A 25,657-nucleotide genomic window follows, 5' to 3' on the forward strand; every position below is an offset into this window, starting at 1 on the left:
AAGGCAGCTATCTAGTCAACACCACCCTCTGCCATCTTTTGGGCTACTCTTTTCTTATAGACTAATTGGATTTGACCGTCACTCTTATAGCGCACCCACAGCTCGAAATTGAGGAGTACGTTTCTGTGGCAATGGGTTTCGAATTGTGAATCCTCAGGTTCATAATCCGAACGTCCTGGCCCAGCTTGTCTGAAATTAATCTATAGTAGGAATGTATGTAGGGAAAAAAGAACGCTATCAAAACATGAAGATTATCACAAAACTATCAGAAACTTAAATATATATAGATTATTATGAATCAGATATATTCATTAATAGAGAAATAATTAATGAAACTGGTGATTTTTTATAGTTTTATTATATTTATCTTTCATTTCTTAAATGTTGTGGTCAAAAAACTTCTAAACTAGACACATAAATTATTTCTTGTTTCGAAAATACACCAGTATAGCTAAATATACAATAGAGTATTGTGAAATGGGAGCTGATAAAACCTCTTTTTAAGTACAGACGAAAGTAAACTTCATATATTGTTGTTTATCGCAGAACTTATATTCTGCAGTAGAAGTGAACTTGAGCCTGACATGATCTGGTTGTTAGAGATCAAAACACGGCGCCAAACATGTTCATCATATCAACTGTGGCGACGTTATAAACGAGTAGCTATTTAGAGTAGCCCAATAGCTGGCGATGGGTACTGTTGGCCAGTTTTCTTCCCTGTAGAACAACGACAGATAACCTAAATAACTTTGCCCTAAACAAAAACAAACAATCAAATAGAAAATTAATATAAATTGTATGTGAAAAAAGATAAATATGTGTAGCTTACAGTCTGGTGGTGACATGCATATTACTTTCATCGAAAACAAATCTTTTGACATACAAGAAACATTACATCAAATAGATTTGAAACTGCTTACCTTTGGATTACAACAGTAAATACGGAGAACGTCATGTTCTAATGTATTCATAATACGTTTTTATATTACATAACAATGACTTTTTACCCTCAAATAGTTATTTTTTTGGGAAAATATACATTTACAACTTATAAAACAAGAGGACATTGATTTTCATGTGACAGTGCTTACTGCTGACAGAGCTTAGATCTTTTCAACTAAAGAACCATCTTCAATTTCAGTTAACTATCTGTATGCTTTTAACTAAATGATAAACGTTTTCAATTATTACAACTTCCCAATTTTTTTTTTTGTATTTTTTCCAACTGTATAAATTTCAAAAACCGTAAAAATTTCAATCTTTCTCTTAATAGAACTTCACATGACATTGATAGTTTGAATGTAATGACGTGTTCAGTTGGGTTGAATCTGAATTTATGTAAATCAATTGCATTAGAGTTTTCCTATCTCAGTTCAAGTTAGTATTATAATACACGTACACCGTTAGGTTTTTGTAATTTCACATCAACACAATACATTTATACATGTCAGTGTTTCAGATGGGTTGTGCTCCATGTGGAGAAATCGCCATTAAAATACAACATTCTCTTTCATCATACTTGCAAGACAAGTTATGTCTATGGAAAAACAATATTTTCCCCTTTTCTTTACAGAAACTTTTAGAAAACATATATAAGATGGTGATTCATCCTTGATACTCTGGTAACCAATATATTTACCGACGTTTTTTGTATTTCATAGCTACTCTGTCTTTGCCACTATGTAAAACTGGGCTAACTTAATCTCATTGTGGATTTTCTTCGTAACATAATATGGACAAAAAGTATTAAAACCTTGATTGTTTAATATATTCGAAAAAGCCTGAAAATTGTTTAATTCAAAGTTGTAAATATATGAAATTTACCTCCAGAATGTGTAAACGGGAGATGTTTATTCATTTAGAACATTTTTACTACAGACCCAAAAATGGTGAATTGTCTATTGAAAAAAAGAAAACTTTTACATCTTAAATTCTAGTTAAAGCTTTCAAGAAAATATCTATTTTTACCACTCTTGAAAGTCTAATAAGCAAAGTTGCATTTAACATCTTTACTTACAATAGCTACCACACCAAAGATATGCCGATATCAGAAATATAACATTTCTGTGGGAAGAATTGACGAATTTATTAATCTTTTTATAGGATAATGAAATATTTCAAACATATTTACAAATTCAGTTGAATTTCTTTATTTATTAAAGCTTTTGTGAAGTCAGTGCAAGTATGTTTGAGGAGAAGATGAATTACAATCCTTACTTGACACTTTAAATACATAAATGTGAAGTTCAGTTATGTTGAGGCTGTGAATGAAAAGCAAATACTAAAGGAAAGCCACCACTTTATCGTGGGAAAATAAGTTGCAACACATTAAAGTCACGTGTCGATAGATTACTATGTGAATGATTGTAACTCAACTAGTCAGAAAATGTCACCCCAGTATAAGGCCGTACCTTGACCAATAGTGGTGTATATCTATTCGTAACTCCTAGGACTGAAATACTGCATGACAAGCATGCAGAAATCAAATTTTGTATGTGTTAAGGATATTACATGTAGAAAAATAATAATAATAAATAATAATACACATTTTAATAATAAACATTGTCGAAATAGAAATCTAGACAGTCCAGCATTGAGCTTACTATCTAAGGGTATGTTCTTTATACATACAGCAATTGTGGTGAAATGATTTCTTGATGGTAAACAGGGAAATGGAACACTCATAACCATGGCTTGGCCTGAAAAACGTCCCGATATAAATATTCTTGAGGCTATATATGCTTATGTACAAACTGAAGATGTGATCGAAACGTTTGGCTGAACTGTGGGGAGTAATACAGGACATTTGGAATAATACTCCACAATCAGAAATTGATACACTATATGACAGCATGAAAACCAGTTGAGAGAATCGAACAGCTCACAAACAAATACAATTTATTCGTTTTTCTTTTGTATTTGGTGTGATAATGCTTAGTATAATTATTAAATTCACCAATTAAATGTCATTATGTGCTATATATAATTTAATATTCATGTAATCTTAAACAATTACACAAAAAGTTGAATAGTAACTTTTTCTAGATACTAGAATACTATACTATTTTATATATAGTTGAACCAATTTATCCTTTGCGTACATTTGTTGTCAGCAAGCTCATGGTTTCATAGCAGAAGTCTTTGCCACTATTTAATACTGGGCTAATTTCATCTGTTAGTAGATTTTCTTGTAACTTAATATGGACAAAAAATATGGAAGATCATTGTTTTCGAAATAACATTATCAAGGTTATTATGATAAGTTATTCTAATTCCGAATACTATACCGTTTTAATAATAACTAAATATTTTGCTTAGGTTATAAATTCCTCGTTGCATCATGAAATCTTTGTGTGACACTTCCAATCCCCGTTTGTTTTTAGGTCATTTAGGTTAGCAATCTGTTGTTGTTGTCTTTTGCCGCGGTAAGCGTCTCAAAGAACGGCTCTCAGTCTGTTTTTTTTTCTTTTCAAGTACAAACATTTAGCTCATAGCTCCGTCATCTCTTGACCTATTTCAGATCAAATTCCAGTTTTCGACTCAGGAAGTCAAAACCTTTCGATTGATGTATTTGATTATGCCAAAGATCTCATAGATTAATTTATTTAAATCCTGCCTAAAATAATTTTAATTTGAGGGTAGGCTTGTAAAGATCCTGATGAGTATTGCTTGATATTGCTGGCGCAAAAAAGATAGCCAATAAAAAAAGTTTGTTTGAAGTTAAGCACAAAGCTACACAATAGTCTATCTGTGCTCTGCCCATCACGGGTATCGAAACCCGGTTTCTAGCGTTGTAAATCCGCAGATATATCGCTGTGCTACTGGAGGTGGGAGGAATAAAAGGGAAACAAAGATCTCATTGATTAATTTACTGTAATCCTGCCTAAAATAATTTAAGTTTCGCGGCTATTGAGGATTCCCTCATGTTGTGTTTTGTTGTTGTTTTTTACCGTGGATAATCTCTTGGATTTTGTATCGTGCTTTGCTATATATATATATATGTTTATTTAACCTCTTAACTTAAGTTAAACAGATCATACTACAACGTTTTTTAAGCCACATTTCATTGAAAAGGAATCGAGTATAAAACTATATTTCAATTTCTTATCTTATTCAAAAACCCATTTCAGAAAGTATAGAGTCGTAACTGCTAAACAAACTCCTTTATATTTTTATTCAACCAGTAGAGATTGTATTACAAAGCAAATCTTAAAGTGTTTGATAAGTTATTTTCTTTTTTCTTACAAAAAGGTCTCGTTGCGATTTTTGTAACAGTTAGCAGTAGTATAGCGACAATAAAATCGGTTTCAAATTCGACTTACATGATCGGCACAAAAACTTAAAACTTAGGGAGGAATATCGTCATTATTTAGAGAATCTCGTCACTTTGGAAGGGAAAATGGACGAATACTACATAGAGAAAAAAAGATAAATTTTGTTGACCTTATACGACATCAATTTAAACTTTGGTAGTATTCGTAAAGGACATAGTAATTATGCATATAATTTAGGTTTAATATCACTTGTGATAAATTACAACAGAGTAATTATCAAGTCTTAGTTTCGCTATATGATAAACTTCCACAGTCAGCTTCTTCAGTGATGCGGATTATTTTGCTAGTTACTTCCATAAAAAAAAACGTTGCGGTAAGTACCAGTGAAGGCATCTTAAACCATGGGTTGGTCAGTTTCACTACATAAGTACTAGTGGAGTCGTCGTAAGTCAAGGGTTGGTCAGTCTTACTATATACATACTAGTGGAGTCATCTTAAACAGTGGGTTGGTCAGTTTCACTATATAAGTACTAGTGGAGTCGTCGTAAGTCCAGGGTTGGTCAGTCTTACTATATACATACTAGTGGATTCATAAAAAAAAACTTGAGTTAGTCGGTCTCACTAGGTAAATACTAATGGCGTTATTGTAAGTCAAGTACTATATAAGTACTAGTGGAGTCATCTTAAACCATGTGTTGGTCATTTTCACTATTTAAGTACTGTTGAAGTCATCGTAACCTATGTGTTGGTCAGTCTCACTAGTTAAGTACTAGTGGAGTTCTTGTAAGCCATGTATTGGTCAGTCTCACTAGATACGTACCAGTGGAGTTGTCGTAAGCCATGTATATCAGATTCACTAAATAAGTACTAGTAGAGTCGTCGAAAGACATGGTTGGTCAATCTCACTAGGTAAGTATAAGTGATGCTGTTATAATCCACAGGTTGGTCAGTCTCACTCTGCATGAGTGAAAGGAGCAAAGACACGGATCATGTAACCAATGGTACATCCAAATCCTTGATCACTAACTAACCAATTGAAAATAGTAGTTATTTTATTAGTTGGGATAAAATATTTTACAAAAACCTAACACTCATTAATAATTACGGTTTCTTTAAAAGAAAAACAGATTCTGGAAACATGCTTTCATTAGAATGTATTTTCTTAAACATTTTGGATATAAGCCTAATATCTTCAGTTTATGGATATACTTGATTTTGTTTTATTTTTCTTCAAAAACAATAGTAACTTATAGATCTAAATTTATTTCATTCAATAAGTTTTATTTGGGCATTAGATTTTGCTAAATGTTTCTTAGTGCGTGTGTGCATATTTACTTATTTAACGTTATATTTGGTATAATATGATATACCCACTCAACGTAACTACATATAGAATTATATGAAAAGATGCAATAGGTGAGCTTTAAACCTTCGATACGTATTCATATTACTAGTGTTAAGCAGCATACATTTCATAATAATTTAGCTAATTACATTTTCTAATGATTTTATTCGCACAAAGAAAATGAAGTATATAAACTAGTTAGTGCTTAAAGAGACTAAGAAATTTGTTTAAACACCTCTTTAGAAACCAAACAGTTTCATTTTAAAACATAAAATATGTACATTTGTATATTATATCACTATTTCCCATCAAGTATATCCTAGTGAAGAGATCTAATATTTATTGTAACTAAACGTTTATCAATATTCCATCGCGAATTTGCTATAGTTCTGTTAACAGCTATTTTTGAATCATTGCTGTTGTAGATTCATAATGTGTATCTAAAAACTTGTATCAAATACACAATGTCGTAAACTATGTATTTCAAAGAGAAGCGTGATATAAAATTATATTTATCTCTGTTGAATGATAAATAATGTTGAATGTGATAGGAATGTTTTATTCTAATGTCTGATGCATGAAGAAAACAATATGATTATTTATTACAATCTAATTCAACGAAAATGTCAGGGAAAAACACTTACATCAATATAAACTCCAGGTAGTTCGTACTGGTGAGCTCTAGGTTCCTCCTTTGGAAGATAACGATAAAACTCTACACTGTTTTTGTACCATTTTACAGAATACAGATCATCGTGTTCCAAATCAAATGAACAGTTCAGCCATACAGGATCACCACTCTCAACAACACTTGGGACTTCCAAATCTAACAAACGCAAACCATGTAATTCTGAAAATAGAGATCATAATTAATTTATCCGTCTATTTTTAAAAATATATAAACGGGATGTATAATTTAATGTACTTTTAATAAAAATCAAGCTAGCTAACAATCTTAGGTTCTTTCTGTTGTCTTTGACTTTTATATCCTAATCATGCAACACAAAACGAACTACACTGATAAATATGGAAAAAATAGAAGCTGATATGAAGTCATTAAAAATATTTTTCAGTGTTTCATTTCGACAAAATGTATTTGACTTCATATAAGCTGTTAAGAACATTGAATACGTAGCTGTAGATTCTGTGGTTATATTTTAAATGATCTTACTAAGAGTAAAGCTAATAAATTATCTCATCTTCATAAGACGATACCTGCAGAAGTAGCAAACTGACTTTTTTCTGAAATATTAGTTGCTAAAACTAACAAGAATTCGTTCATTTGAAATATATAATACATGTGTTATAATCTTGTACACCCTTACATTATCAAAGCTGAAAAAATGACTTTTTTCATAAGTTATCAAACATAATTTTATAAATCTTAAGGACCATACTGCTGAAGAAGGCTTAGAATTGTCATCTTCTGAGAGCTAAGTAAATACGAGATCAAAGTTTAACATTTTCATAATAGCTTGTTGTCATCTTAGTTGACACTGTTTTTTATTTGACAAAGAAAAAACTAGAGAGAAGGATCTTAACTAAAAGGTGAACAGACAATTTATTCAAAGTATGTGAAGAAAAACTGTATTAAAACAGAGGAATGTTCAATTTTGGCAGTGTCGACAAGTTTAATCAAGTTTCTAAACTGTTCTTCTCGTGTTGATTACAGGAGAAGACACAGGTAAAAAATTAGGTACAAACCAAACAGCTAAGGGTTACTGTAGGTAACACAAAAGAAATTTCTTTGAAGTGCATTGAACAAACAACGTGTTTTGTTCAGAAAACTAGAAGATTTGTCATTCATTCTTCTGACTGTCGAATATATATATATAGTGATTAACTTTTGTTTGCTTTGTGTAATTAAAACCAAATTATCGTTCAGCATAAGTTTTCGTTCCAACACTTTCCTTAGGTAAAAAAAAAAGAGTTGATTTTTATATTTGGTGAAAGAAATATATCATACACACACTGAAATGAAAACTTCTAACTAGCTTACAGATTGCATGTTGACGATCGTCTACATAATGACTAGAATTTTGATAATAATCTTGATGTAAGTGGGCACTTAAACTTTATAAACTAGCATTGTTATAATGCTTCAGTAAAGGAAGTTATAAATTACAATGTTTTAAAATTAAGTCACTTGCCAGTCCCCCAAACGTAAGCCCTAAAATATAACATTCCTCTTTTGTTCTAAGGCTCTGAGTGTAGGGGATCAAAAGTAATTTAATGACAAAATCTAAATAATTACATTATAATCTATTTGTAATATGTAAAATATAATATATAGTATACACTCTATATCCTTCTTGGTAATCTGGCAGTTCCTCCTAGAAGGTAGCTTTGTTGCTTTTTAGGCTGTATGTAATCTCACTAGATGTTATGCTTGTGGTACTCCTGTGAGTTTCCGATCCGTGGCTTTTTCTATGTTAATGTTAATGTCTCAATCATTCTTATAATGTTCTTTCCATTCATGTTGTGTATTCCTCTGGTAATAGTGTATTTTCTTTTTTTGTGTTGAAATCATTGCACGTTTTCTATATAATTGAATAAGATAATTCCTTGTATGCAGCAATAATCTTTCTTTGTTTGTTTAGTGCAGGAGAACTGTGTCACCAACGGCGTTGCTCGTAAAGATTGCACGTTGACGCTTGTCTACATAAATATTCACCTAGGATTTAGCACTTCTGACACTTTAGCTTACAAAGACGTCTGATATTATGCAGCTGGATACGTTGTCCAGAAAATCAACACGAGGAGTATCAGTAATATTATATGGATCTCCACGTGAATTCGTTGGAAAGACGTAATTCTTGCGTTCAAGGTTTTATCTAAACTTCAGCAGCACAAATAGACGTTTCCAGGACGCTCACGTACCATTCTATTATGGAATGTAGCACTGAGCCAGTGTAGATGATGTTTTAGAATGAGAAATTTTTAATTGTCGAATAGCGATTCATTGCCAGTTTTTAATTCTTTGGAATTTCCAAATAAGACAATTTTTGTCAAGGTTATGGACAACAGTACTAATGAAGTGGATGCACAACAACCATAAGATCGTCAAGAGTTGTGAATGACCCACAGTAGTCTATACTGAGTTTATCCATTTTTAACCTTATTCTATAGTTTTTAGAGGCTGGAAGTTTGACATGATACACAATCTTTAATCCATTAATCAACGACTTGAATATTCTCAAGAACTACAGTGTTTATTGTCTTTACACGATTTCAATTGTATTCATAATTCAGTGAGATTTCTCTGTTCTTTATCGGAAAGAATGTTTTACTTTATCTAAGATTGAGACCATTTTCAGTAGAATGTAATGCATATCCCGGAATTTAGAAGGTGGCATCTAGATTTCTTTGTTAACGTGTTTTTATATCCTTAGTTTTCGTTTCCATCTATGACTTATGACTACAGTGTTAGCTTACTTTTTTCATCATACAAAGTACTTAATCAATTGCAATCGTTTTCACATTTGTATTTCTTTTCTATTCTTTATAACACAATTTTCCAAATGTCCTACCAACTAATGTCATATTGGTATTGGGATTCGTTATATTATGCTTTTATATCTGAAATAGTAGAGTTGCACTTTGTAGCTAATTGTCCCAAACACATTTAAAGCTAGTCTTCTGTTACATTTCATTCCACTTTGCTTGTTCAAAAATATATTTTCAGTATTTTGATATTTATTTTTGGCTTGAAATATTCATTACGTTTTGTTACTCTGCTGTCAAGTTGCCATCCTTGTGCAATATCAAATATTTCATGAACTTTTCGCCTGCGTAGTAGGATTTATATTGTTGTCTCCTACTATATTTTACGCAATTAGAAGACTTTCCAAACACTGATTACATTTAATTAGTCTTGTTACTAATGAAGCAGAGACTATGAAGGTTTTGAAAGGCTCAAATGGAATTAAGAAAGTAGTCACCATGCTGTTCAAGAAGAAACATGTCTTATGAAACAAGAAGTTTATATTCAAAATATTTTTGCCTCATATCAATTTCACTTATTATTTAGAGTAAAAAACATCTTCATGTAAGTACAATGAATACACTTGGAAACAATTTTCAAAAATACACGACTTTAGACATATTTAAAATAATGTTGTCAGGGGTCGCTCTGACGACGTAGGTAATTTTGCATACAACATAAACCTTGTTATTTCTTTAAATCTTGAATGGAAGATATTGAAAAAGGAAAATGTGTTACCTATAATATAATACTACAACAGAAATACAAAAAAACATTACAACTGTAATTGTCATTTTCTACATTAAGTGTTTGAAATAAAGAAATAGATTAACTTGTTACAAATTGTTCTGTTAAATGACAATCAGGTGGCCCCATTTTAGAAATGTTCAGCAAAAACAACTGCTACATAAAGCTTCTGACCATCACACATAATTTTACTGCTCTTAAGTACCAAAAAAAATTTATGGAGAATTTTAGAACATCAGAAAATGCGCAGTAATAGAATTCTACTATCATTTTGCTTAAATAACTCAGGTTGATGAAATACATTGAAGGGCATTGAATATAAAGAGTGCTATCCGAGCTTGCCAGTTTTACGTTATCATGAGGTTGAGGAGTTGCATTTGTACTTTCTTTGTTCATTTTACTAAATAAATATTTGTTATTGCTTAATGTTTCAGAGCGAACAATAAATATAATATTGCTGGTAGATATTAATAATATAAGTGAGATGATTGATAAAACCACAAACGACGGTCGGTATTTAAAACAATGGCTTTATGCATGCTTAACATTGTCGCATGGTGTTCACAACATTAGCTTTAGGCATACGTAAAATTTGTACATTATTGTGTGATTATTTCCAACACTATAATTTAACTTTTCAATGTCCCACAGGTGTCTAGTAAAGTTGTATCTTAATAAATCACGCTATTTATCTCAATAGGTATTATAGTTTTAATTACATTTACGTCATCGTGGAATCTCAAACGCTCTTACTTGATTCTGTTATTTGCATGCTCGTCATGAAACCAATCATACTGTTATGTGTTTTTTTCTGTTAAAATATTTTCTATTTATGGATTGATATATTTTGTTTCCCGCAAAAATTTTATTCCTCTATATATTCTCCAATAGAGATGCTTGTTCGTGATACATCCAGAAGTGTGTATTTGTCTCTGAAAGTTAATTTGTTTATGTTTTATTACGTTAAGATTGTTATTGTAATCCACATCCATAAGAGTGTGCTGCTTACCATCAAAATTTACGTCCTACATTCTTGTTTATTAACATGCTTGTTATTCATTCACCCATAAGTATATGCTTTTCATCAAAACTGATATGTCTCTTTGTCCATAAAAAATACCAACCAAATCGATAATGTTTTGCTGTCAAAGCTGCTAATCGAAAGATACGCATGAACCCAATGTAAAATTTTGATACAACAAGTGAAAATACTTAGATATGTAAGTATAATATGCCCTTAAGTGTAATATTTCTATTAACACATTAGCAATTACATGGACTTAAATAAATTTATAAAATCAAGAATACAATACAGTGTGGAATTTGATGAAGTATTATAAAACACATTTTCGAAAGAAAATAATTTTTTACACGTCAAATTGTGAATCTCGGCAAAATGGTGGGTAAAAAAAATAGGATTTTGATATTCATTTTAGTGCACGAAGCAGAGATATTAGTGTTTGAAACTTGCTTCTGCTCTATGTCAAATCGCAAGGAAAATTTGTTAGAATTGAAATCGTTGAATTGCATGCACGGGTTGTTCCTGCTCAGCGGATTTAACGAACCATTTCACTGGTTTCTTAACCTTACCACACTTCCCTTTACCTACTATGACTGATCTAATCACTAGTCTTCAGACAGCTCAAAATAACGTGTCAATTAAAGTTGAGAAAGATGAGAAAGCGATTGGCTTTTGGTCAGTCTCTAAGAATTCAGGGTATAACACCATGCTAAGTCATTAGAATATGACTGGAGTGAGCGGCTCCCTTTCTAAGCTTAGTCACCATATAGTTATGAAACGTTATAATCCGATATATGGGATACAAATTGTGACGGACTTATTATTCTATATTTATTTTAATATCGATGTTTATTTAAATTAAATCTATATTTAGAAATGCACACAAAGTATAGTGTTAAATATATATTGCGAAACTCCCGCCTATTCTCTAAATGTGTAGAAGATTCTCGAGTGTAAAAATCAGCAGACCAGAAAGATGACTTTATATATAAAATAGGGAATATGGTTCGAGCACATATAATTAAATGGCAGTTAGAATATGAGAATTTGGATAAATTCCGGAGTGAAGCTGCAGTAGAGGAACTGGAAGTAATTATATTTGGGAGAAATTATTAGTAATGGCGGGAAGGAGTGTTGAAGCGTATATGTAATGTGAATTATGCAGTACATAATAGGGATCAAATAGTACTCCCAAAGGAATGAAGAGAGACAGTGTTAGAGTTAGGGTATGATGCAATGATGGCTGGAAATTTAGGCGTAGTTAAAACAAAAGATAGCTTTATTAAAAACTGCAACTGGCCAATTATGTTTGTTAGTGAACCTTTATTTCCGTTACTGCCAATATTATCTGACCATTTCCAGTAACACCGCAAGAGAATAAATATGTTCTGACAGCGGTTGTTTCTGCCGCTTGTAGCACTAGATTCTACGGCAGCAGAGAAAATAGCGCGACAACTGATAGCGATATTCTAATGGGACGGGTTACCTTAATAATTCTGATCATATTTAGTTAGCAATTTTAAATCTAAAATAACGCAAAAATTATGGAAGGCGAAAAGTGTAAAATTAAAACACACTAGTCTTTATAGACCTCAAATAAATAAGGTGTGCGAGAGAGTAAATGGAACAATTACAGGAGAATCATGTTAAACAGGATATAATATTGCCTTTTGTGCTATTTACATATCGATAAGTATCTCAATATTCCAGGATTTTCTTTCTTCTAGTTGTTACTTGGTAGAGATATTAAAGGTCAATTAGAATTATCAAAAATAATTGGTTCAAATATAAAACCGAGTCACAAAATGTGTTAGCTGATGTGACCAGCTTGAGGCAAGTGTTAGTAAAGTGTCAGAAGTTAATGGTTAAATCTAGTCAGAAGAATAAGGATAATTAAAAGCTTCACTATGATAAGAATGCTAGAGAAAAGGAAGTTTAGGTGAATAAATTAGTTACGGAACTGGGCCTAGTACCTAAGTAGAGTTCATTGCAAGGTGGATAGATTCTTTCACTATAATAAAATGTGTCTAAAGTAACATATGAGGTAGAAGCAGGGAATTGAGAAGTAGTAGGACGAACATTTCATGTAAATGACGTTAAGACATGGTATATTAAAGTCGCACTTGTAACTTGTCTGATGATCTATTTAGAGGCGAGTAGCAACGAGAATTAAAACAGAAAACTATTACAATGGAGTCTGTTACTAAAGGAGTTTAATTTTACAATATGTTGTAGGCCAGCGAGTGGCCATCAAAATGCAGAAGCCCTCTCGAGCTTGAATTATTAAGATCAGCCTGTGATCTCGCTCTGATTAAAACTAATATATATTGCGTATATTTTGTTTATTTTGCTTGTAATTAAGCACAAAGCTACACAAAGGGCTATCTGTGCTCTGCCCACCACGAGTATCGAAACCCGGATTCTAGTGTTGTAAGTCTACAGACATACCGTTGTGCCACTGGGGGGCATATTGCGTATATAATTAGGGACTTGAGATCTATCTAGCTAGGGTTAAAACTGATGTTGTGCATGAATGTCTGGTTATGCAAATGAATGGAAAATTAAGAATTTGTGTACTTACTGGTTTGAACTATAAACAGTAAATGTGGAGTAGAGTAGTCCGTGGATATTTCTTAATTAATTGTGTGTGTTTATACATAAAATAACTTTTTATTAGTATTATTGGAACATAAGAAATTAGTGAGCTTTTTGAAATGATAACCTGATATGTATATATATATATATATATGTATTTCACAGTCTTTATCTAGATATTTTATAAACTTAATAATCTTGTATATATACAAGTCTGTTAAGTTTATAAAATATCTAGACAAAGACTGTGAACTATAGTACGATATATGTAAAGAAAGTGAAATTATCAGTGTATCACAAAAGACTGTAAGAGATGAGACCATCTGAAGAAGAGTGGGATGATACTCCAGAATTTAGTAGCTTGAAATAACATTGACATTAAACAGAAACATATCCGAGAATAAATACAATTGACATTGTTGAATATATTCAATAGATGGCGGAGACATGGCATTAGGTGTAAGAGACATAAGTTACGGTTTAGAGAAGTGAGAAAACGGCCGGCTTTTGGTCAGTCTCTAATGGATGAGAGGATTACATTACTCTAAGGAATTAGAAAATGATTAGAGTGAGCGGCAGCTATTCTATGTTCAGTCAGTATCGAGACTACAAGACCTGTATGCTTATGAAACATTATAATCCGATATATGGGAAACAGAAAGAAAGTGATCGGCTTCGCATGAGTTTCAGAAATAAATATAAAAGACAAGAGTTCAACTAAAAGAAAGAATATCGGGAGATGTAATAGAAAACGAATAAACCGAGAGAGGTGAGAGAAGAAAGTAATGTTCTACCAGTAAAAAACAAAACCTATTTCTAAATCTATGTGTTACTGATTACCTGTTATAAACAGAGATTTGTTATATTTACTTTGATATGAGTCAATTTCTGATAGGAATAAGTACAGTCTATGTAAATTTGATAGCTATAATATGGGAAAGTGAAGTGCTAGTGTAACACAACCAGAACTTTTCAACTCTTCAGCACCATCAATCTTTCAAAATACAGACAGCTCGAGAAATCACACGGACTGATTAAAAAGAAACGTTCTAGCATCAAACCATCGCTTTCAATCAAACTCCTTATTTAAACAATAAGAATTAGTAATCGTTCTCAGTTCCAATTGAAAATAATTATTTAATATATATGTGTTTATGTTTAATGTACAGATCGACTAATTAAAAATTGTTACATCCACTTAGTTATTAAACTACCCATTTAACTGTATTAGTAAGAATTTATTGAATGATTTTAATCTGCACTACCCATCTAAATACCTTATTGTACATTTTAGAAAAAATGATAAATACTCTTAAAGAGATTTGAATAAAACTTCTAGACAGAGCAACATTGAACGTTAAAGAGTTATATACTGTTCTTGCTTCCAAGAATAAATTTTTCTTTGCACGTATTATTTAATGCACGTAATGTGGTTCAACTAATAACACACGAATATTAAGTAATAATTAAGCAAATATGGAAAGCGATTAATGGATGTCATCTTACAAATATCGGGTTTGTTAATCTTTTCTTATAGATTCTCCTTAACCTTCTTTATTTGAATAAAATGAGAAATATCAATGAAACTATATAGAGAAAACTTGATTCACCATTTATTTAAGAAAGTAAGTATAACAATACCTATACAATTTATTTTGGAATATAAAGTGAATTCATTATGATATTTTCTCTTGCCTAAGATATTTTTTTTAGATTTTAAGATATTTGGATAAAACTGATGACACTAGGATGACGTATAGGTACTTTTATGCCAAGCAAACTAGTTAAATTGAACCTGCTGAAGACTTACATTAGAGACAGTAAAAGCTGAGATATTATCATACTTTTATCCATTATTGTTTAACATTATGTACAGAATAGTTTGGTTGAATATGATAGGCAAAGAACATTCAAGTTACATGCTCATATTGTTACACGTGGTTAATTGCTAATAATAGTATTGGAGGTTCCAACTTATGCCTAAATTGATGGCGCTTACTAATTCAAATTGTTTTTTTTTTATAATGAATGACAATATAATTTTACTGGAGATAATTTCTGTCTACACGTTAATAATTCAAAACAAAGTACTTACTCACTGCGGTTTTTATAAAATTTATTAATCGGATCCTGATTAAAGTTGGTCTTTACTGCATGTTTTTTTTATTAAAAATCGCAGTGCAATTTTCATTTTAATTAGAGACGGTTAGCGTAGGTAACCCTTATGTAGCTTTTTACACAAAAGAAACAAATCTCCTTCTAACTGATTTAGTACATAATTTTCTTAATGTTATAGTTACGTGTGTCTTCTGATGTAATTATATTTTTTCGTCAGACGTTCTTGGTAATATATGAAAAATATAATAATTTACTATTTATAAAGCTTCCTTGGACAAATGAGTTACCTCTGAACTATTAGAATGACCTTAATTATTTTAATTCTAATGAAGAATTATGTTTTTATATTCACACTATTGTAACATAGCCTGTATTATAGCTTGGTTTGCTTTTCTATTTTCACTACAACATTAGATACGATATTATTTAGTTTATCATCTCTTAACAACAAGGCTCACTCTACTTTAAACAAAAATTGTTTGATCGTTCTATTTGTAATTCAGAAATTTATTCAACTTCCTTTCATTTCTAATGTCTTAGTAATATAAGCAACCAATCTTATCACTCTAAAGTGTTTTGATCGACTTCAAGAAGTAGCTTCTTTATTTCACAAATAGACTTTTGGTTCCATAAATGTTATTTAACATTTTAGAAAAAAAAGGCAAACATTGAAATTATATATAAACTATTTTTGTTTTTTATCTTTCAAACTATAACACACCTTTTGACGCTATATTAGTCTGGATTCGGCGTGATTCTGATTGCGAATTTTATATCAGTATCACAAAGAAGTGTACACAATTGTCAACAAAACTGAGGTATATTTTGAACCTCATTTACTCTACTAAAGTAATCAAATGACTCAACCCTTTCTATGTGAAGGTTTTCCACACTATTACACCACTTACAAGCTTACATTGCTGAAAAATACAAGCAGAGTCAAGAACGTCATGTGGCTTTTAATGGTTACCGACAGTGAGCGAAACGAGAATTATCAGACCACATCACATTCCAAGCATTAATTGTGCATTGTTTGCTCCATAATCATCACTGTAGAAATGCTTTTTTCTTGGTATCTCAGATAAGAGGTTTTTGGACTTGCCGCTACAGCTAGAGATAGTAGAATCCTGGTAACTATTGGGGAAGTATCTCAGTTTAATTACTTCAGTTGAGATTTATTAGTATGTTTATTCGTGTTCTTTTTCATCAGTCGCCAGCTATACTATTTTCTTAGTGCTAGAAGTCTTCCGTTTTAATTATCAGTGTCGTTGGATGCCCATGACAGTCTGTCTTGAAACGACAACTCAAAGAAACTAACTGTTATTGTTAGCTGTTATATCTTTGTAAACAATAGAAAAGTTACTTAGATACTTGTTCTCACCCGCTGAACTGCAAACTAAACATTTTGTATATATATGGCTCAAGCCATCACTTGACAAATCAAATGATTTGTATATTTTAGGTATGCCAATAAAGGGAGTGTTCAATAAATACGTATAGGCAAGATCTAATATATTGATCAGTCTGTTTACAATGTACTATAGAAAGAACCTTGTGAATATATTCTTTGCAAAATATCTTGCTAAGATTCGCAGTTTATGAGCCTTTTTTAATTGTTTCATATCAGAGCAGTATGAAGCTCATCTTTCTGTTATCGAAGTTTCATCTTTTATGAAAATTGTGTGTGTAATTATTTTAATGTAAACGAAATTGACGCTTAAATAAAAGACACAAAAGAACTTGGGAATTTCAGCTAACAATATACTTTTCTATATATCATTATTGTTGGCTTAGTTTACATACGTGTAAATGTTCAAAAAAAATAAGGAAAACTAAACTTTCCAACTTGCATGTTTATGGTAGAAACATATCACAGCAAATTTTTCATTTGATGTATATCTTATTGGCATCATGCACGTATTGAATTTAGGTATAATTAAATATTTGCCCAGAAATTCAGATGTTCCGTTAGATGTCTTAACTTTGAGAAAACGAATAACATAACAAGACAATATCTATAAGATGTTATGTTAATATAAAATATGTTGCGATGATTTAATTTAAAAAAAACTTGTTTGTCATCCTCAAAAAGTGGAATTATTTGGACTTGCATCACCTAACACATTTCTTTAAACCGTGATAGATGCTGTAATCTACTTACTTGCTGGGAAGCATTGCTATAGATAATTTTATGCAACAACAGATTATTAAAATTCCAAAGCTTTGCATCTTAATTACAGTATAAAGCTGAATACTAGCTTACCGTAATGTTGACTTAAAGTAATCGGTTTCTGATTAGTTTCATGCGAAATTTCGGCTATGCGAAGATGAATCAGTTAAAATGGTTTGTCTCAGTAAGTTTTTATGGCTAAGGAACTGGACCAAATAACATAAATTAACGGAAAATAATTAAAATGCTCCTTGCCCTGAAATCTTAGGTTCACAATAATTACAATATTTTCTTGATAAAACTAATTTGGATGGGATGTAATGTACAGTATAAAAACAAGCAATACCAGGTAGGAATTCAGAGAATAAAGTGGCGTCCTGAATTGTTGGGTGTTTAATTAACACCCAACCTCAGGTAATGGGGAGGAGGTAGAGACAATAGCGTCATAGACACCAGAGATGATGTTGCTAAAGTTCCGCAAAGTCTCACCAGAGAGCGCGTTGCTAGGATAGGCGGAAGACAGAGAGAGTGTCGCTAGACGTGACGTCATAGTTACACGAAGTCGAACCAGAAAGCGCTGTCACTATAAAAGTACGATTTCTATCTTTAACGTCTGTGTTGTTTTAAGAATTACAATATCTAATCAAGATTATTCAAGTAAAAACTGATAGAACTGCAATTGACTAAAAGAGCCTGAAAAGTGACAATGAAGCCATTTCTTCAAGGAATAATTTTCAACATATAGAAGAACGAGTTGTACTAGATCTTAAATGTTATTTCTTCGTTCTTTACTTTCTGGTTCGTTCACTCAATATTGTTTGAAGTCCTTACAACACCAGTTTTTGTCACAGGGTACATGAAAATATTTAAGAGCTAAGAGATATAAGAAAAAGCTAGAAGCAAATCTATTAGATATAAGTGTATTATTTCTGGTCTCTTAACCTCTGTTGCTGTCTTCTATTGATAAATCAAGAAAAGGGTTAGTGAAAGATTCTTTTCCCGAGTGTTATATACCACAGGCATAAACTAAACTAACCACAGAGGTGACTTGCACAACCCAATATCTTCCAATTTCTGTCAGCATTTGGGAAATGTGAATATTTTAAGTAGACTGCTGGTACCGTAATAAGGTTTTTATGCTGTTACTTTTTCTTTAGTAAATGGTAATTAGGGCAGCTGTTGCGCATCACATCGTCAAAGCTAAATAAGTGTGTCGACCTCAGGCAATGGAGGAGGGGTAGAGACGATGACGTAATAGACACCAGAGATGATGATGTTATAGTTGCACGAAGTCTCACCAGATAGCGCGTTGCTAAGATAGGCGGAAGACAGAAAGAGCGTTGCTGGACGTGACGTCATAGTTATACGAAGTCGAACCAGAAAACACTGAAGGAAGTTATCCAGAAAACGTGTTGCTAGGCTGCCATGATGATCTCGTCATATAGTGTTTCTGTGTGTCATCAATGTCTATATTTCATTATGTGTCTTAAATGTTACAATAAAACCTATTATATTAACGAAAGTTTTACTAGTTTGACTTTATGCTCTCCATACAACTATGATTTTTATTGTTCTTGACAAAATATTTCATTTCACACATGTATCATATGCCAGTTTTCAGTTACGTAGCTTTTAAAATGTTTTCAGTGTTTCTAGGGGCCAAAGAAGTTGTCATTACAAGGTCTTACTAAGGATAGTGTTACTTTAGGCAAACAATGTTTATATAGTTCCTAAGAAATTTAATACATCTGCTGTTTTCCTTTAACAAGTTAAAAATATTTTAAGTAAGACAACTATTATAACATATATCTGTTTTATTTTATCAATTATTTGAATGAGGCAGTTATTATAACCAATAATTTCTTTACATATTTGTATCATTCTGAAAAGGACACTTAGTTAATTCTCTATACACTTTTATTTAATAAGTATATATTCACATATAATGCATGTTTCATTAGATAAAGTGTCGGCTGTAAGACATTTATTATGTTATCTTTTCAGGTATGATTTCACATCATTTTGCTACAATTGAATATGATATATGAACGACTTACTGTTTAACTTCACTATTATAGAATCTATTTAAAATAGCAACATTTACCACTCACTTGAAGTTCTATACAATTAAAATTCATAAAACTTTATTGTTTTACTTTATTCTTCAAAATACATTGAGATAAACCTGTCTGACGTTAAGATCTCTGTTTGGTAGGAAATATAAAGGTCGTCACGTGATCACACATACAAACAACAAGGTCTATTTCAACATAACAGCTGATGAAAAGATGAAAAAGTTTGACGTTGTGTTCACATAAAATGTTTTAGGTTTTACAGACCAGAAATTCTATTTTCATATCTTTCAATACTAAATTTTAAGTACATTTAAACTTATTATTTTTCCAAATCTTTCTCAAATGAACATAATCGTAAAAAGACTTATAAATCAAATGATTATTTAAATGACATTTTATTCATGCATATGTTGAAACTATTACAGTATCTTTCACTTTATAGAAAAATCATAACTTACAAATCAGTTTTGTTATATGAATCTCACTTCTCGTCATAGGCCAATATCTTATGATGTAAATAAAATTAACAAATATCATACATACTTAACAAACTTTTAACTACTACTTATGTAAACATTTTTGTTTATAAGTTACTGGATTAGCTTTCAAACAAATTATGTTCATATCATTGTTTGTTAATTCCACCTAAGTATGTAAGATTTTATATCGTTTAGTGAACATAAAGCATTTTATATACTCTAGTCAGTAAGATTATACTGTGTCAGTCCACTTAGAAAAATGTTTATTACTAACTGCATATAGTCTATACGTTTGCTTGATCTTTTTAAGCCTATTCCTGACAAGAGTCACGTATTCAATATTCAAGACCACTGACTGGCTCAATAAACTTTGGTTTTAGAAACTATACAGGGCAGGACGTCAAGTTTAGAAAGTTTTCGATCTTTTGTGTTCACTAAAACAGATAATGCTTTCATTTGAATGTAGAACACTCTACCTAAAATAAGGTGATCAAGTTGGCAGAAAAGTTATGAAAACAAAAGTTGAAGAAAACAATTATAATACACTCGAACTGGTGTATTTCAGTGTTTTACACTCACAAAAAAGAAACCCATCATTCTATAGGTATTTACTTGTTAAATAAATGTTTAAACAACTCTATTTATTCAATTATGTACAAGCTACCCAGTGTCGGCTAACAATACGAAGAATTAAATTGTAGCGAAATGCTACAAGTTCTTCAAATATCTATAGAATGATAGGTTCTTTTTTGTGAGTGTAAAACACTTAAATACACCAGTTCGATTTTTGATACCTCACTACTATAAAGGCCTGATTTGGTCCGACATTTCATTGGTCCGAAGTGTTCCCACTAGTGCGGCTCACCCACCATGAGTGTTAGCCGCACTAACACACGATCACGGAGTCAAACACTCTCTGCCTCGGAGCAATACAAAATGTTAGCCGCTATCTGTGCCACCATTAGTTCCGACGAAGAATCGGACATCCTTTATTTCCACCATCACTGCTGCCTCACAAACATCTCGCCACTCCCCAACCCCTGAAACCCTGGAGAACAACGTCCCTACACAAGCCTCGTCGCACCCACTCGCCATAATCATCGAAGGAATCCCTGCAGCCCTCAGACAACCTCAAGTTGCCGCTGAACTTCGCCGTATTTTCCCGACAATCAGTTTCAACAATGTCCGCCGTCTACCCCGAGGAGGCGTAGTCGTCAAGTGCACCTATCCTAAAGACTACTTCACTCTCTTGAAACCATGGCCCACAGACGCTTTCAACGGTTGCCCCATGTTCCTACTGACAACGAGCCCAGGAAGACCTTAATCATCCGAAGAATTCCACTTGACACTACAAACCATGAAATCGACGAGGAACTCCGCTACTGAGAAGTGAAGTTTCTCAAGTTCTCCCACATCAGATCTTCCAAAACCCGCGAACTAACACCACTCATCCGAATTACGCTATCGGACACCAAGCAAGACTCTCAACTCCTCCAAGACGGCATCACACTTTGGTTCAGAAAACTTAAAGTTGAAGAGCCAAACTTCTCGAGCCCCCCAGTCCTTCAGTGTTTCAATTGCCAGAGATTCGGCCACACCAGAACCTCCTGCACCGCCAAACCCCGTTGTGTTAGATGTTCGGTGAACAACAAGTCAGCGATTGGCCGAAAAAAGAACCGAGACCAAATGCAGCAACTGTGGAGGTCAATACGAAGCCTGCTACCGTGGATGCCCTAAATTCCAGTTCGTCGCGGGTATCAGAGCTAAGCTGTTCTAACGTACACCCGGTTCTCCGCACCTCTCACGAATCAACATTTCCCACCCCTACCTCAACGCCCCAAATTCAATACCAGTGTCCCCGACCAACCTAGACCACAGCCTCCTCAGTCTCCCCTCACCTTCGCCTCAGTTACCAAACATCCAGTTCAACCAACTCAGGAACTACATCCACCTTCAACCAATTGGCATGTTCTCCACCCAGCTGGCCTCATCGTCGATGTGATGTTTGCAGCTGCCAACCCAGCAGATGACAAGGCTACATTCCTGAACAACGTGTTCCAAGCAGCCCGTCATCATCTCAAGGTTCGAGGAATTACTCCAGGATCAATCAATGAATATATCTCAAGTAAGTGCCCTGATTATCGTTCATAGGTAAGTCACTAAACTATTTGACTTTATTGCATGTTAATATACAAGGCTGTCTCAACTATAAGAAATATGAACTACTAGATCTAAGTAAAAAATTAAACGCTTCAGTAATAATTATTAACGAAAGTTTGCTAAATAGTAACTCAAATTTCCGCCTCCCTAACTATAAAATCATTTCTAAACCTAAAAGTACACACACTAGAGGTATTGCATTGTTATACGATCATAATTTCGACTTAACTCTAATCAACCACAACACTCCTACTTATCACGAACACATTTTCTGTAAAATCAAAACTCCGTCCCTACCCAATTTCACACTCCTAGCCATTTACAGATCACCCATACAACTCCTGACATTACATTTCTAAATACAATCATGCCTAACTTTAACAATGTCATAATCCTCGGAGACCTCAACGCTTCGCACCCCCTACTTCAAGGTTACACCACAAACACTTCCGGTAGAATTATCGCTAACTTCACAAGAACACATAACCTAACCATTATTAATGACAACTCCCCTACCAACACACACCACAACGGAACACAAAGCATCATCGGCTTCGCAATAGTTCCACCAACAATAGTACACCTAACAAGTAATTTTAAAGTACACGAAAACATCGGAGGAGACCATAATCCTCTTTCATTTAAAATCAGTAACCCGAATTGGTCAATACCTAGCAGTCAAGTCCAACACCACTCAAACATCCCCAATTTCAAGAAAGTTAACTGGACCATATTCAATCAATATTTAGACAACAATTTACTCGACTCCATAACGCATGCTAACTCCGAACGGGATATTGAGTATTACTTCCAAAATATCACACAAGCCATAAGCAAAACAATAGACAAGTTAGTTCCGAAAAACTACACTAAAACCACTGGACATTAACTCCCGAAATACATAAACTCATAATATCCAGACGCAAGCTCTGTAAAGAATTCATCAACACCAGAAATCCCGCCACAAAAACTCAAATCAATGCAGTCAAAAACAAAATAGAAAAAATAATTAAAATTCAACAACACGATAATTGGAACAACTTTTGCAACAAGCTCGATAACCTCAAACCAGACCCTTCTCCTTTTGGAAAACTTTTAAAAACATATGCCGTGAAAATAATGATACTGGCAATATAACATATGAAAATCTCACAGCCTCTACTGATAAACAAAAAACAGAAATTTTTGCACACTATTTCGAGAAAACATTTGTTACCCCACAGGACGCCAGATTCAGTAGTAAACACCAGGACAAGATCCTTTATCAACGCTAACACTGTTTTCTTTTCCACCTCTTTCCTGGTCAACACACTCCGAGTTCACCTCAAGACATATCTACCCCTATAACCATACCCGAAGTTAAAATTCACCTGAAAAATATCAAAACAAAGCTCCCGGCGATGACAAAATCCTCAACGTAGTTCTAAAAAACGCATCCCCCAAATTTCTGACATATCTCACTAACTTATACAATCTATCACTTTTCTCGGGTTATCTCCCCAATGCATAGAAGTCAGCTCTCATCACGGTTATCCCAAAAAAGGCACCCAATTAATAAATCCAAGTGATTTCAGACTCATAAGCTTAATTAACTGCACTGGCAAACTACTAGAAAAAATTATAACGACAAGGTTATTATGGATGCTAGAAAACACCAATACATTATCACACATCCAGAACGCGGGTCACAAAAACAGACAGACTGCTGACCACCTCGTTCGATTAACTGAAACCACGTTTAATAAACTACAGGCCACTATTGCCACATTCTCAGACGTACAAAAAGCTTTCGACACTGTCTGGCACAACGGGCTCAAGTACAAATTAATAAACCACAAAATACCCACGACATTCACAAAATGGATTTCCAACTTCTACCTCAATAGATCGGTGAAAGTCAAAATCAACACTTCAGTTTCACAACCATTCACGTTTAATGCAGATGTACCGCAGGGGTCTGTCTTAAGCCCTCTGCTGTACACACTCTTCGTTAACGACCTGCCACAGCCAACCACGCCCTCACGCACGCCTCACAATATGCCGATGATATAGTCCTATGGAGCACCTCCTGGGACCCTCCACTAGCGGCAAAGAAAATTCAAACAGCCCTTGACAAAATCACACAGTGGTGCAACAAATGGAGGATAATACTTAATCCTACCAAAACCCAGGGCAATCATACTCTACCGTAGATTAAACAAACGACTCAAGCGTGTCAAGCTAGCTAAATTAAACCTCTACAATAACCCAATTTCATTCACTAAATCCGCCAAATTCCTAGGTATAACCAGAAACACTAAATTAACTTGGCACACACATTTTAAGAAAATTTGCAAGAAAATTTAAACAAGAATAGCCTACCTCCACAAAATTAGTCACCACGGCCATGGATGTAGACCACAAATAATCATGTACATTTACAAAACATTTATCAGACCACTATTAGATTATGGCGCAATGATTACATGTAACATGAATAATAACCAACAGCAGATTTTACAAAAGCTGCAAAACAAAGTAATACGTCTCGCTTACCGACTTCCTCACTACACGCTCGCATGCTAAGTTGAACAACACACATCACTACACACTATACAAGACCGCATTTCTAAACTTGCCGCCAAATATTACAAAAAAAGCCACCCATCGAAATTCACTCACAGACAAATTCCATAAAATTGCCGCCACCCCCAAACCATGGTGCAAATACCTATCCCCATACAACATGATACACAACACCACTACCACACCACCATGATCTATAAAACTAATAATAGTATATTATATTCTATGTCTATCCCCATATAACATGATATACAACACCGCTAAGACACCACCATGATCTATAAAACTACTAATAGTATATTATACTCTATGTCTATCCCCATACAACATGATACACAACACCACTACCACACCACCATGATCTATAAAACTACTAATAGTATATTATACTCTATGTCTATCCCCATACAACATGATACACAACACCACTACCACACCACCATGATCTATAAAACTACTAATAGTATATTATACTCTATGTCTATCCCCATACAACATGATACACAACACCACTACCACGTCATCAGACAGAGTATGACCGAATGTGGCAACATGGACTAGAGCGACGAGGCGAGGCTCTAAAATCATTTAAATATAATGTATACTCAACCTGTGTACAACTAA

At 33.2% G+C, this 25,657-nt stretch overlaps 1 protein-coding gene across 1 annotated transcript in view; it reads right to left on the bottom strand.

Annotated features, from left to right (window-relative positions):
• LOC106461429 overlaps positions 1-25,657 on the bottom strand; it is a 156,737-nt gene that overhangs the window by 58,056 nt on the left and 73,024 nt on the right. Inside the window, exon 2 of the mRNA XM_013921249.2 lies at positions 6,264-6,469. Within this exon, the coding sequence (XP_013776703.2) occupies positions 6,264-6,469 (206 nt within the window). The remainder of the gene's footprint in view (positions 1-6,263; positions 6,470-25,657) is intronic.

Source organism: Limulus polyphemus, unplaced genomic scaffold (genome assembly GCF_000517525.1).
Source record: "Limulus polyphemus unplaced genomic scaffold, Limulus_polyphemus-2.1.2 Scaffold956, whole genome shotgun sequence".
Taxonomy (NCBI): Eukaryota; Metazoa; Arthropoda; class Merostomata; order Xiphosura; family Limulidae; genus Limulus; species Limulus polyphemus.